Source organism: Poecilia formosa, unplaced genomic scaffold (genome assembly GCF_000485575.1).
Source record: "Poecilia formosa unplaced genomic scaffold, Poecilia_formosa-5.1.2 Scaffold312, whole genome shotgun sequence".
Classification (NCBI taxonomy): Eukaryota; Metazoa; Chordata; class Actinopteri; order Cyprinodontiformes; family Poeciliidae; genus Poecilia; species Poecilia formosa.
This window is the reverse complement of record NW_006800251.1, coordinates 129,906-143,187: the sequence shown is the minus strand read 5'-3', so window position 1 is coordinate 143,187 and position 13,282 is coordinate 129,906. Positions and strand designations below refer to the sequence as shown.

Genomic DNA, 13,282 nt, shown 5'->3' with positions numbered 1-13,282 from the left:
GCAACACGCAAACTTCCCCATTCACTCAGTGCGTTATAGTTCCACATCGCTTAGGATTTGTTGCTGCGCGTTTGCGCAGTGTGAAGGAAAAAGGCGACCAGCTGCACAGGCAGGATGGGAAAAGAGATGCAGGTGATCGGTTTGTGTGATCGGCAACAAGAGACCGTGATCGGCGATCACTGATTATACACTTTTTCACGGAAATCAGCCGATTATGATCGGTGGCCGATCGATCGGCACACCTCTAGTTCTGTATATAAAGGATTACCTGAAGAATGAACGTGCAGACGGCTCTGTTTTGAGTTGGAAGACGAAGAGGGGAAACCCGCAGCCGGAGTCTGGACGCAGTGAGGATTGCCATGATGACGATGGCTCGGGGACCACTGGTGTAGCTGATGCTTTTAATCAGTTTTCAGTTAAATAAATCCAACTGAAAACTGATTAAATCCAAGCCTATGAACACAAAACGTCACCAAAATCACTCTGTCCCTCTAAAATCTTTCAGAAAATCATAAGTGTATCAATCGCCGAATATTGTGATATATATCATATTGTGAGCAGAATATCGCATATCATATTGTGAGATTATTGTATCACTACACCCCTAGTAGCTATAGCAAACAACATTAGCAAGATCCAACACTTTTAGCAGGAGCTAACGCAAAATCAAACCAAATTGGAAGATAATAAATCAAGGTTTAAAGTGACAAAGATGGACCTTTAAGTCTTTGAAACACAACATTCTAATGTATTTGATGAAATGTTTGGATACTGACCATATAACAGCTTGAGTTAGAAACAGGAGCTCTTTGCAGCATATTTTCGGACTGACATTTCCAAGCAGCTCAAAGTACACCAACTTTTTCGGTCGATTCTTTTCTCTTCTTTCATTTGATCCTTCTCATCTAAATTTCCTCTTGTTCCTCTTGTGCTTTGGTTAAAACTGAAATGGCTAAATGTTACTAACTGCGCAATAATTATTATTCCAGCTGGATGGAGGTAGCGCTGTAGGACCTAGCACATGTCATCTACCCAGAATACATTGCAACATAAACACCAATGTTGATGTATGTGTGACAATATTCTATCAAATTTATAAAAACAAAACAACCTACAATATTTTCATTGTGTTTAAAGCAGAAATAAATGTTCTGCTTTGTACAGGCTTAGCCCTTTAAGGTTATCACTAGTGGATTTATCCCTGCATGCACATTAAAACTGAACAATCAGCTCTCATTTTTCCTTTAGCCAGCAACAAGCACTAGCTAAGAACTTAAGAGCAGAAGATGTGCAGAGCTAGCAGAATCTGCCCATGTTCAGTCTACCAGACATACACCCTGGGCGACTAGCCTTTTTCTCCCTGCTTGAAGGGAAATTCCTTGTTGCGGATAATTATTCGGTGGACATCTTTGATGTCAAGCAATAGTTTGTGTAGACAATAGTTAGCACCCTCCCTGACATTGTCTCTAAAGTAGTGTTGTAGTTCATTCATTTTTTCCTCAGTATACAACCCAGGTATGTTTACCAGTTTTGGGACCTGACCAAAACCCCTCAGTGTTATTATCTAGAGAAATAATGAGATTTGGTTAAGTATGAAACAGGCTTTTCATGATAAAAAAATATGAAATGTTACAAGCCATGCAAGTCATACAAATGGAACAGATACAGAGTGACATTCATCGCCACCAGCTCTGGGCTTCACTCAGCTCACCTTAGGAGTGACACCAAGTGAAGCTAAGATTGTAACGCGAGTTTAGCTTTTATTTTTCTCCTCTGATTACGCTCCCTAAAGTGTAGTGTAATCAGTTTTATTTTGTGTATGTGTGACTGTTGCCAAATGTGATTATGGTTATGTAAGCAGCAGCAGTCTGTGTGTATGCAGATAAGAGACAGAGGAAAACACAGAATCCACAGCCGTAGCTAACGCTAAGTGTAACACTCAAGTTGCTTAAAAGACTTAAGTCAAGATTCACTTCACCAAATCTTAATGTGAAGGAGATTAAATGATTTAGACCAGAAGGCTCAGTTACTTACAGAAGATGTGAAATGAATAAGACTAAGACAAAGGATTAGGTTTAAAAGTTGCCATCTTGTGTTTTTGAAAGAAAATGTTGGCCTACCACAATGTGCAGTGAAGACAAGGAAGTTGTTGACTGGTTCATCTGAGGGATTGGCTCTCCATCAATAACAGATCAATCCAACATACAGCAGACAGTGCAAGAAAAAAACTAACCTGTCAAAGACAGTGTTATAAAACACAATGACTTTTCAAATAATCACATTTCACAACTTGTTAGTACTTGGAAGTGCTGCTGGTAACATTAACCATGTTTACCAATGAAAATAAAATAGTGAAAAAATTAATTGGTTTTAAAATGTTTTTTCAGACTTCTCCCAATAGCTTAAATATTTACAAATTCAATCACATTCTTAAGTAAAAATAAAACTTTACATCATAAACTGTTTATTTAATAAATGTCTGAAACATTTTACTCAACAGTAAACTAATAAAAGTGCAAATAAACAACGAAGAGGTAAAATAATCTGCTCACCGATTTTACAAGACAGTCTAACAGCACAAAATGGCGCCGCCTTTAACCGAAGATACTCTACAACCAGAAGTACAGGAAGAACCGAACTACTTAATATGGGTGAACTTAACGTATCGTTATAGACATAAACATACATAAAATCGTGCTTAACGGCAGCAACTTTTGCTAACAATTTATTTTGCTCCGTTTTGTACCTGTTTTCCATAAATCTCCGTCGTTCAGTTAGCCGCTCAACGCTGAAGTAGCAACGGAGAGGGCAGAGGAAGAAACGCGCTCTGAGACGGAGGTGGTGGGTGGGACGGAAGCAGCTCATTGGCTAACAGCGATGCAGCTTCATCGCTGTTAGCCAATGAAGGTTAACCCGTTAACCCGTTAATTGCTGATCGTGACAATAATTCACTATAGATAATTGATAGCTTATATTAATCTCTTTTCAGGTTTATGATAGTTTAAAGGATTTTTTCTTGCTAAATCCATATTTATATGTGGGTTATTAAGGATGTCCTTGTGATATTCTTAAATGTGAATTTCTTTCTGAGGATTTTCTTAATTTGCTAACAAAAATAGGAGCTTAGAAAACGACAAGACAGTTTCAAAGTCAATGTTTCAAGCTCTTGATATATAGAGAAAATATATATGATGTTTGTCTGATCTAAGATGAAATGTGGTTAAAGACTTGGAAATGAATGTGGAGGATTCAATGAAAGAGAAAAATCTAATTAAGAAAAGACTTTGCCTTGAACAATGCCACCGCAGAAGATATCATACAAGAAAGGTGTTAACACATTCCAGTTGTTCTTTTTTAAAGCTTTAAACTAATCTGGCTTCATTCCACATTCCTTAAAAAAACCTTGACTTTTTAACAGATATTTCCTCTGAACTGCGATGGCATTCCGTCTTTCTATTTGTTGATTTTATTAGTATTTGTTGTTTTTTACTTTAAATAGTTTAGTTTCCCTTATCTTTTTAATTTCCCTTAGTAGTTTAATTGAATGTTACAACTCTAGTTAAATAGTTTGTTGACTGAAATAGTTTGTTGACTAAAGAGATAAAGCTAAAATCTGGCTAATGACCTTCCAGTGCAGCTGAATCAAAACAAATATGCAAAAATTAATGGATCAGAGTTTCTACACAGTGACTATTATTATTTTATTTATTTTAAAACAGGCATGAAATAGAAGAGCTACTAAAGCCACATAAATTAAATCTTCCTCTGGAACCAGAAATGTACATGCAGTTATTTTTATTAACATAAAAGAATAAGGAATAATTTGAAGCCTTTTCTTGTTGGGTGGGTTATGGGTAATAAACCAACAATTTAGAAAAAAAAAAAACTTGAATTTGTTGTGGATTTCCTCTCATTCTCAGAAGGTCCAATGTACCAGCAGCAAAAAAGTATGATGCTACCACCACCATGTTTCACAGTGTTCTTAGTTTTCAAAGCTTCACTGACATTGCAGCTTTCTTGGTCTTTGAACACAACGATATTACCAAGAGTTGAATCTGCTAAAAATAAATAAATAAATAAATACATAAATACATAAAATGAGGGTTTTATTATAGTAGATTTAAAATTTAATACATAGAAAAACTAGAATCAAGATAAAGAGTAGCTGCATCCCCTACTCATAGCATTAAGACTAAGATGTGTTCATTTTAATTATAGCTGGTAAATAAGCCAAAAGGAATATGTAAATACTCATGTAGTTAACCTGATGCACATCTGCAGGGAAGCTGGCAGCAAAACACATGGTGAGAATAGCTGACCGATAGGGCCTAAAGCTCAGAATGTTTTACAAAGAAAGAGAGTTGGAAATTAAATAAAATGTACACTTGGGTCTCTATTTTCTAAGGATTTTTTTTATTTTCATCAACAAAACAACCAACATAGGAAATATTAATTGTAGAAAAGAAAATGTCCTGACAGATTTGTAGATTACATAAATAAATTCACAAAGAATCGAAAGTTTTCATTGTCTAGTTCTTTAAACAAACAAACAAACAAATAGAGTTTGGCAGTTTTGATCAACAGCCAAAAAACTGTCTGGAGTTTTTCAACTGCTATAGGGTAATGTTGATGTGCTGAATCCAAAGATCACATTGGTTTTGCTCAATCAGGTCAACTTCGAACTATGAATGCAACATGAGAATGAAAATGCATCACTTGTCCTCACATTTGGATTGCTTTCCTGAGAATCTGGGATCAGTGAGTGAGCAGGAGGAGAGATTCCATCAATTTTTTATTTATAACATAAAAATCCACAAGAAGCACAAGAAAATGGCCTTTAGATAGCTGTCCTCTGTAGTGATCACTATGTATGAAAGGGTTAACCTGTCATTCACGAGAGGACCCAAATTTGGGTCCTCTCGTGACAGGTTAACGGTTAACCTGTCATTGTGAATGACAACCTGTGAATGACAGGTTAAAAGCTTCAACACGCACGATAACGTTGATCAGTTGGACAGATGAAAAGCCTGACATTATGCCACACATTATATGTGGGGCTAACTACTGCACCAGGCAAAGCCTCTATTCTTGTAGCATTGCTGAAGTTTGCAGAACCACTTTGGTGAATTATTTACATTTTTATACAAGATACAACTTTTTTATACATCTTAGAAAAATCAGTTTTGTCACATGATTGATACTAGTCGAGTAAGACACTGAAGAGTAAAGTGTTGGTGCAATCCCTATTTTAAAGTGAATCTGGCCTCATTCGACATTCCTTAAAATGAAACTTGATTCTTATTTCCACTGAACTGTGATGTCACTGCGTCTTTCTAAATATTTATTTTTATTGGTATTTGTGTTTTTTTTTTTACTTTTAATGATTTAGTTTTCCTTATCCCTTTCATTTAGTTGAATGTTGCAACTCTAGTTAAACAGTTTGGAGTCTCAAGTATTTTTGTAAATAAATTCCAACATTTTGGAGAAAAATGGTGTTTATTCTGTATGTGTGTGCTGTTTGAAAGTAACAGTGTGTGAGTTCATTCTTTCGTAAAGACAGGTATTTAGGTCGCGCCTTTTTCTACAAAAACTTATTTTTCTTTTGTTATCTTGTGACATTTGGTTTCAGTAAATTGTTAACCTTGAACACACTTGGATTATGTAGCAGGCAATGAATCCTACAGGCAACCCAACGCAGCTTTAACATCTGGAAAAAATTTAAAAAAAAAAAATCATAGAGAATTTAGAGCTGTAAATGTAAATTAATGGTGTTTGAATAGCACCTTATCAAGTCCAGAGGAACCTAATGTGCTAAAATCTGGCTAATGTTAGGAATAAATTAAACATGCTAGTTTTGAACTTAATCACATGTACAATATTATATAAAATTAACAGCAAGGTTCAATCGGCTTTTCATTTGTATGATGTTTATATTAAATATAACACAATAAGTTGAATTTAAAATAGTTTAGTTTTTAGTTTTCTATAATTTAAAACACAGTTCTTAACCTCCCTGTGGACTGAGCAGGCATTCACAGGGGTCTGTGGCTGTTTGTGTGAGTTTAACCTTTGGACCATCTTGATAAGATTTAAACAGCTAGTGTAAATCTGAATGCAACATAGAATATCTGTAAAACACATAATCTAATTTGTAATCTCTCCTAGTTGTTAACAACATGTCTTGATTGAAATAGCCTAAATATAGTTTTTGGACTAATCTTTAGGTTACCTGTAGTTATAACAGATTGCCTTAGATCTTTTGATCTGCCCTTTGTCTGTGTGGGAAGCAATCAGGAGAAGTTCCAACTTCACACTGATCTGTGAAAAGCCATAAAACAACATGAGTTCAGGCCAGTGGAGGAGAAGCTCTGCTTCCACTTGTTTAGATAAAGGAGACAACTGGTGTTTGATCTTGAAAACAAATTGTAGGGAGTTTCCAACTTTTAACAGGGTCTGAGACAGCTCCTGGTTGGATGAGCAACGATACGCCTTATTTGAATAAATTAAAGAGAAAAATACGCCTCTATACTATAAAAATGTGTGCATTTGAGGAGCAAACCAGATTTGCTTTTGCAATTCTCCAAAGATGACTTTACTTTTTGTTTCTCATTTCCATCTTTTGTTCTTTTCCCTCTCTCAGGTAAATTCATGCGTTATTTGTGCTTTGAGTTTTGTGATGTGCTTTTGTGATGATAGTATGCATCTGTCTTGAATAAATGCTGAGTATTTTGACGCTGATACCTCTGGGTGGTCTCAGTTCTTAGCGCACAGCATTTTTTGAATCCGGGTATATGAGAGGATATAACGAGTAAAAAACAGGAAATGGTGTGAAATTCACCGGTGGCATTAGCGCCCAAACGGACAAAGAATCTTTATAACTCATCTTCTCTCAACACTAATGAACCTCCAGTGCAGCTGAATCAAAACAAATATGAAGAGATGAATGAGCCAAAATTCCTACACAGTGACGTAAAAGACTCATTTCCAGACATCCAGCTGCCATATTTTATGGGAGATACTACCAAGAAAATCAAGACCAAACCAGTTATTCCGTTTAGGATGCGTTTGTTTTAATAAATAAAATCATTCATAAAAACTGTAATTTGAGTTTAGTCTGAATATCTTTGGATTACATGTGCATGTGTATTCATAATGAACATTTGAAAGAAAGAATAAATGTGTAGGGGTACACATAATTTTGACTGTGTGGATGAAAACAAAAAAAAAACAATAAAAAAAATTCAACCAAATATGTTCAAAATAGACTTTCTCCATTCTGCTATTGCAGCAGGGACAGTTGAGTTTGATTAATTAGTCAAGAAGAAGGAAGAATACAAAGCGAAAAGAACGTCACAACACTTTCCCTCGTGACAGTCAGCAAAAAAAACGACCTTCTCTTATAAAGGACTGACAGATTCTTCCTCACTCTGTGGCACCGGCACAGAACTGGATCTGGACTCGAACAAACGTCTGAAACTCTGTGAACCTTGATAAAACACCTGCTTCAACTGATCACTCATATCCTTATTTACATTTAAGTAAACCAGCGGGTTAAGAGCACTGTTCAGGCTCACAAGACCACGACTTGCCTGATGTGCAATGAAAACTTCAGAATTCCATGTGGGGCAAATCGCCCTGGTGAACTGAACTCTGGAATACAGGCTGAGGTTCTTGAAAACATGGTAGGGCGCATAACAAAATGAGAAGAGGAAAAGCAATAAAACCATCAGTTTTAAGATTTGTTGTTTCTGATTCCTTTTCACCGTATTTGAGCGGCAGACAACAAGAGTCAAATGTCCATAGCAGCCCACGGTGATGAGGAACGGGATGAAGAATCCGATGAACGTCCAGCTGAGGCTGTAATGCAGGTATTTCTCCACATTTTTCAAATCAGTTGTATCATAACATTGTCCAGTCATGTTCTCTGAATGTTTAGGGAAGAACATGTCTGGAATACTTTGAGCACTTACAAAAATCCACACCAGGACTGAGCTGACTACACAGTGTGTTGAAGTCAGTCTCCCCTTTATTCTCATTGGATGGACAATGGCCAGGTACCGGTACACACTTATGCTGGTGAGGAATCCGATGCTGCAGTATAAATTCAGTTTAAAGCATAATCTTGTTACCTTGCAGAAAGGTTCTCCAAAGATCCATTTACTCTCTTTAAGGTAGTACACAATCAGAAAGGGGAGAGTCAGCAGATACAGCATGTCTGCTAGTCCAAGGTTAAGAACAAGAATGTTAATAATCCGAAGTTTCTTCCAGTTGTGCAGCAAAGACTTAATTCCCCATACATTCAGCAGCAGTCCGACAGCGAATACAAAGATGTAAAGAGCAGGCAGGACTTTATTTTCAAATAAGTCCTTATGTCTGGTTGTGCAGTTGGCTGTATTCATTTTGTCTTCCAGAAGCAAGTCAGTTATGTCTTTCTCCTCCGAGGCGCTGCTTACAAAATGAAAGTCGAGTGAATGAAAGCAACCTGAATGACTTCCTCCTTGAATTCCTGCCGCAGGCGAACCACCCATTCCAAGGAAAGTGTCTTGTCATTACATGCTTGGCTTGGAGCAGGTTTGTAATTGCAGGTAAAATACCTGAACTTTGTTTGGGCAAAAACGGATTTCTGGAACATTCGTTTCAAAGATCATGCAACTTTCACATTATGGCTGTGTAACCCGCATTTAGTTAATTAGTCAAGACTTTTATTTTTGCGGGCCCACTTCCTGTTTTGCCCCAAACCTGCCAACTTATTTAAAGCCCCGCCTCTAGCGCACAGTTGAACTTCATCATCTGTTCCACCGTGATTGTGGCTGACTGTTTGGCGTCTTCTTGGCAAATTCATCAAAATCTTTGCATCCACTGATTTGATCTATTGGTGAGTTGTTTGTGTGATAGCACTATTGGTTTAGCATGAAATTTCTGCTTCGATTGCTCAGTAGAGCGTTGTTTTGTTAGAACTGTCGGCGTTTGTTACCTGGGCCGTCACCAGGATTGAAACGGGTGATCGCAGTCTAGGGGTGCGTTCACGCTGCAGCCTGAAGTGACCCAATTCCGATTTTTTTGGCAATTCCGATTTTTTTTGCCGGGGCCGTTCACACTGCCAGTAAATGCGACCCTTTATGCGTTCTGCAGTCTGAACGGGCAAACGACATGAACGTGTCCCGCATACGCAGTAGAGGGCGCCATAGCGTCAGCGTTCTCAGTGTTCTGCCAACTGCCATAAAAAGAAGAAGTGCTCAGTGTTCGTGGAAGTAAACATGGAGGCAAACGATGGAGCTTAGCCTACATATTTTAAGTTGTTGTCTGACCGGAGCAGCACATTAACAACTTAATCCTCATATAATTCGTCATGGTTGTTGTTTTTCTTCCTGCTTGCGCAGAATAGTGAGATTTGTTGAGAAACAGTGAGGTTCAGTTCGGATGAATGCGACCTGAACGTTAGGTCGCATTTGAATTGGATACATATTGGATATGGGTCACATTCGAAAAAGAATCCGACCTGTGCTGTTCACACTGCCATGAAAAGATCGAATACAGGCCGCACTACGTCAAAAAAATCGGAATTGGGTCACTTCAGGCTCCAGTGTGAACGCACCCTAGTAGGCCCCACTCTCTTCCCAAAGGTAACATGATCGCTGGTTTTGTGCAAGTTCTGGCACTTTTTGTATTGATATGATTAAAATAGGATGTAGCTACATTTTAATTGATATTGCACAATATGTTTATTTATTTTATTTATTTATTTTTTCCTTCACTCTGCTTGAGTATTTGAGTTAATTTATTTTTCTTGATTTTGAAAGTGAGCTTTGATTTCAACTTTTCAACTTTAAATTGATTAGTTTGAAATTTGATTGATATTCTTTTTGTTTATTTAAATTGTGGTTAATTTAACTTGATTGAAATGTTTAGTTTAATTATTAGATATTTAATAATTGCATTTGAATTTGATATTTATTGCATTTGTATGTTTGCACATAATTGTTTGATAAAACACTTAATGGGTTTTCTGGCCATTTAGGTCGGGTTTTTTGTTTTTTTATTCATGATGGATCAGATCCTCGTCTGAATCCAAGGATGGCGAGCTAAGGAAAAAGGACAAGAACTCTATGATCTTGGAATTGATTTATTTTGAGTTAATTTGTCTCTCATTGTGCATTTGTAATTGTCTGTTTTTTTTTTCTTTTCCCAAATCACTAATAAATGCACCAAAAACTAAAACCATTGCTTTGTGTCTTCATTCACACCTCAGGCTCCTTAAAGAACCATCTTCTGATGCTGCTTTTGTAGCCGCAGTTATCTGCGTAGCCCATAACTGTTACAGCTGCATGAAGAGAACGGCAAACAAACGCAAATCTATGAGTGATCAATCGTTTTTAGATGTATAGAGAAATCAGAATTTCTGAGGTCCAAATCGGAGAAACAAAATTCAAAATCCCAACATAGAAATGCAGCTCCTCTTTACCAAACACAACCTGGTTTCCCTGGCCACACTACTAAATATAACAAAGATAGTGAGAGATCCTTTAATAAAGTATTGATTAGCACTCAAGACAGCTTATTTCTTCATAATTCAGGGTCACACAATGTGCTCTAAAATCTTTATGAAGCAAGCTTATTAAGTGCTTGAATTCATAAAATGCATATAAAGCTCTTGTGAACTGCTCATACTGCTAACAGTCATCAGTCTGGTCACTGAGCATATGAATAAAAACAAAAAAATCACTGGTTTTCCAACCTTCAACTGGATCTTGGTAATCATTCGAAAATTAAATTCTTGAGGTACTGTAAATTACATGTGACATGTTGGAAATTAGTTAGCTTCATACTATTTTTAGATGATTTTTATGTTTATTTCACTTGTATAAAATTAATGATCACCAGCTAGTTTGCAAGGGTTTATTATTGTTACATTCTGTTTTGTTCTCATAGACTCATGTCAAAATCTACAGGAATGCACCATGGAGTTGGCATTCACACTCAAGATGCAAAATCAACAAATACTAACTTGAAAATTAAATAACATTGCAGGCACATATTTTTATTGACTGAGTGCATGAAATACAAATATTGAGAAACATTGGCAAATTTTGTTGGGTTGATGGCCCAACAAAATCACATTTTTAGTGATTATTCGGAGAGCTGACTTCTTAGGTTAAATACAACAAAGAAGCAAAATCTAGCCAACACAAACAATAATGACTTTTCTTTTCAGTTAACATGGGATGCAACATATCTGTTCAGAAACTACAAAAAACCCTTGGTGGAGGTGACGATCAACAGCTAAAATTCAGCTGGTTCATTATTGGCGTATTCAGTGTCTATTTACGACACTAGTGTCTATTGGCGTATGTGTTCTTTAATAGCCAAATTAAAGAACACACCCAGAGTTTGGAAATGCAACTTGATATGTTGGCCAACCTAAACCTGAAAATCCAGAAGGTGTGTAGCACAAACACATAAAAGGTGGCAGTAATAAACAAATGGTTAGTTGCACATATTATGATTTGTACCATATTGTCTGAATGCATAAAATATAATTTAGGTTAAAGAAAATTATTTTGGTTTGCGTTGTCGATGCTAGTGGCAGGTTTTCTAATGTACAAATAGAACAGGAGTGTGACAGGAAGTTTTTACTTTAAAAGAAAATTAAAATCCCTGATAGTGCTCTCTGTGTTTGGCCCAGATGTGAAATTCTTATTTCATTTTTCAAAATGTTATGCAGATTTGGCGACTGGTAAACTGATTTGAAGGAGATCTGAATGCTGTCTAGGAATGCAACATATAAAATAGCATTAACATTTCATCGGAGATGAGAAAAAGAACATGAACAATCTCATACAAATTAATGAATTAATAAACAGAACAAGGAAAGCAACAATCTAAATAGACAACAAAAACTATATCGCGTGTCGGAAAGGGAGCAGGAATAAGGAGCATAATGTTTATGTTTTCCTACATCTTGACCTTACCAAAGTAGTTCATTTCAGTATCCTGTCTCTTGGAAAACGCACACAGTTGGGACCATAGGTGTAACAGTCATTATACTGTTTGGTTCCGAGAGATGAGTAGGTATCACCACAAGGGGGCGCCTATTCCCTTTTTTTGTTCAGAACTAGTCTTCCATTTTATTGTAGAAGAGAACATAGGTGATGATTATGGGATGATGAGGTGCAGAGTGGTAACGTTACTTTTCTCATGTATGCAAATATGTTTAGTACCGTGGAGATCTGGCTTTACGTGGACGACGTTAAATAAATTGAAAGTGTGGAATACTTCAAAAGTGCGTCCTGCTATCTTGGGTTAGAGTGGCTGACCACCGCTGCTAACTCCTTCTCCAACCTCTCGCCGCACCGTCATAATAGACATAATATAAGAGTAGACCCCGCATTGGCTGCTTTTTTTATACCCAAATTGTATTAATGAGAAGTCTCCTACTTTAACTCAGTGATGTAAAGAATTTTTTAAGATATTGCCACTAGAGGCTCAGTAAAAGATTGAGAAACAGTGATGATGGAACAGAATATATGGTGACATCTAGTGGAAATTTGCCCCGAATCTACAATATATTATCCAAGACGTTATGCTGTGGTGCCGATCTGGAGGGGTTACTTAAAAATAGAGAAAGGAAATGAGTATTTTTATTACACCCTTTTTTATTTTGCATGTAAGCACAAAAATGTCTTTAAAATCCTCATAAACTGATCAGGAAATGAAGATCAAACCACTTACTGGGTAAGAGAGAATTACTTTTTCTTTTTAATAAATAAAACTATAATTCGAAAACATCAGTTTTCATCAAGTCAAAAATACCTTTCATATTGCAATTTTTAATGTTAAACATTTGAGTGTGACAAATAAGAAATATACAAGTTTCTTTTTCAAACGAAGGTATTTAGAATTTTTTCAATAAAAACAAAAAAATCAACAATGAATTAAATCAAAAAGGGCTAAAACAGACTGCACATTTCACCATTTTCACAGTTTATTAGTATCTGTTATTTGAACTAGGCCTGTTTCAATAAGTAATAAATCAATTAATTGCATGATAAATTAAAACAAGGCCGATTATTTTTATTTGCTTGATTTGTGGTTTTTCTTTTTTCTCACACTTTTTATGCCAAAGCCTGGATGACAACTCTTCAGTCTGTTGCTTTGGTCTCAACTAGCCCTTTTATTTTGAAGGACAATTTTGTTTACAGAGACTTCATAATTCAATATATGTATTGCTTCGGTTGCTTTATTTATAATTTTAAAATGTCTTCTAGTTCCAGTGTTAAATGTT

The 13,282-nt window shown here is 36.3% G+C and overlaps 2 protein-coding genes and 1 long non-coding RNA gene across 4 annotated transcripts in view; 1 reads left to right on the top strand and 2 right to left on the bottom strand.

Moving 5' to 3' along the window:
- The window catches only part of pfkfb1 (6-phosphofructo-2-kinase/fructose-2,6-biphosphatase 1), a 137,739-nt gene extending 134,975 nt beyond the window's left edge, over positions 1 to 2,764 (bottom strand). Inside the window, exons 1-2 of one of the 2 annotated variants that reach the window (XM_016661130.1) lie at positions 2,747 to 2,764; positions 2,121 to 2,233 (exon numbers count right to left, since the gene is read on the bottom strand). The gene's annotated coding sequence lies outside the window, so the exon portion shown is untranslated. Of the gene's footprint in view, positions 1 to 2,120; positions 2,234 to 2,552; positions 2,617 to 2,746 lie in introns of those variants that run through there. The other variant, XM_016661129.1, reaches the window with a different exon arrangement.
- A 1,819-nt stretch (positions 2,765 to 4,583) lies between these two features.
- On the top strand, positions 4,584 to 5,709 carry LOC107833037 (uncharacterized). Its single transcript, XR_001658748.1, has 3 exons — positions 4,584 to 4,878; positions 4,975 to 5,353; positions 5,413 to 5,709. It is a non-coding gene; the product is annotated as an uncharacterized LOC107833037 (long non-coding RNA).
- A 1,764-nt stretch (positions 5,710 to 7,473) lies between these two features.
- LOC103152483 (P2Y purinoceptor 1-like) lies at positions 7,474 to 8,608 on the bottom strand. The gene is made up of 2 exons (XM_016661127.1): positions 7,645 to 8,608; positions 7,474 to 7,589 (listed from the first exon to the last, which is right to left on the bottom strand). The coding sequence occupies exons 1-2, from the start codon at positions 8,526 to 8,528 to the stop codon at positions 7,571 to 7,573; spliced, it is 903 nt and encodes a 300-aa protein (XP_016516613.1). The 5' UTR covers positions 8,529 to 8,608; the 3' UTR covers positions 7,474 to 7,570.
- Between the last annotated feature and the right edge of the window lie 4,674 nt (positions 8,609 to 13,282).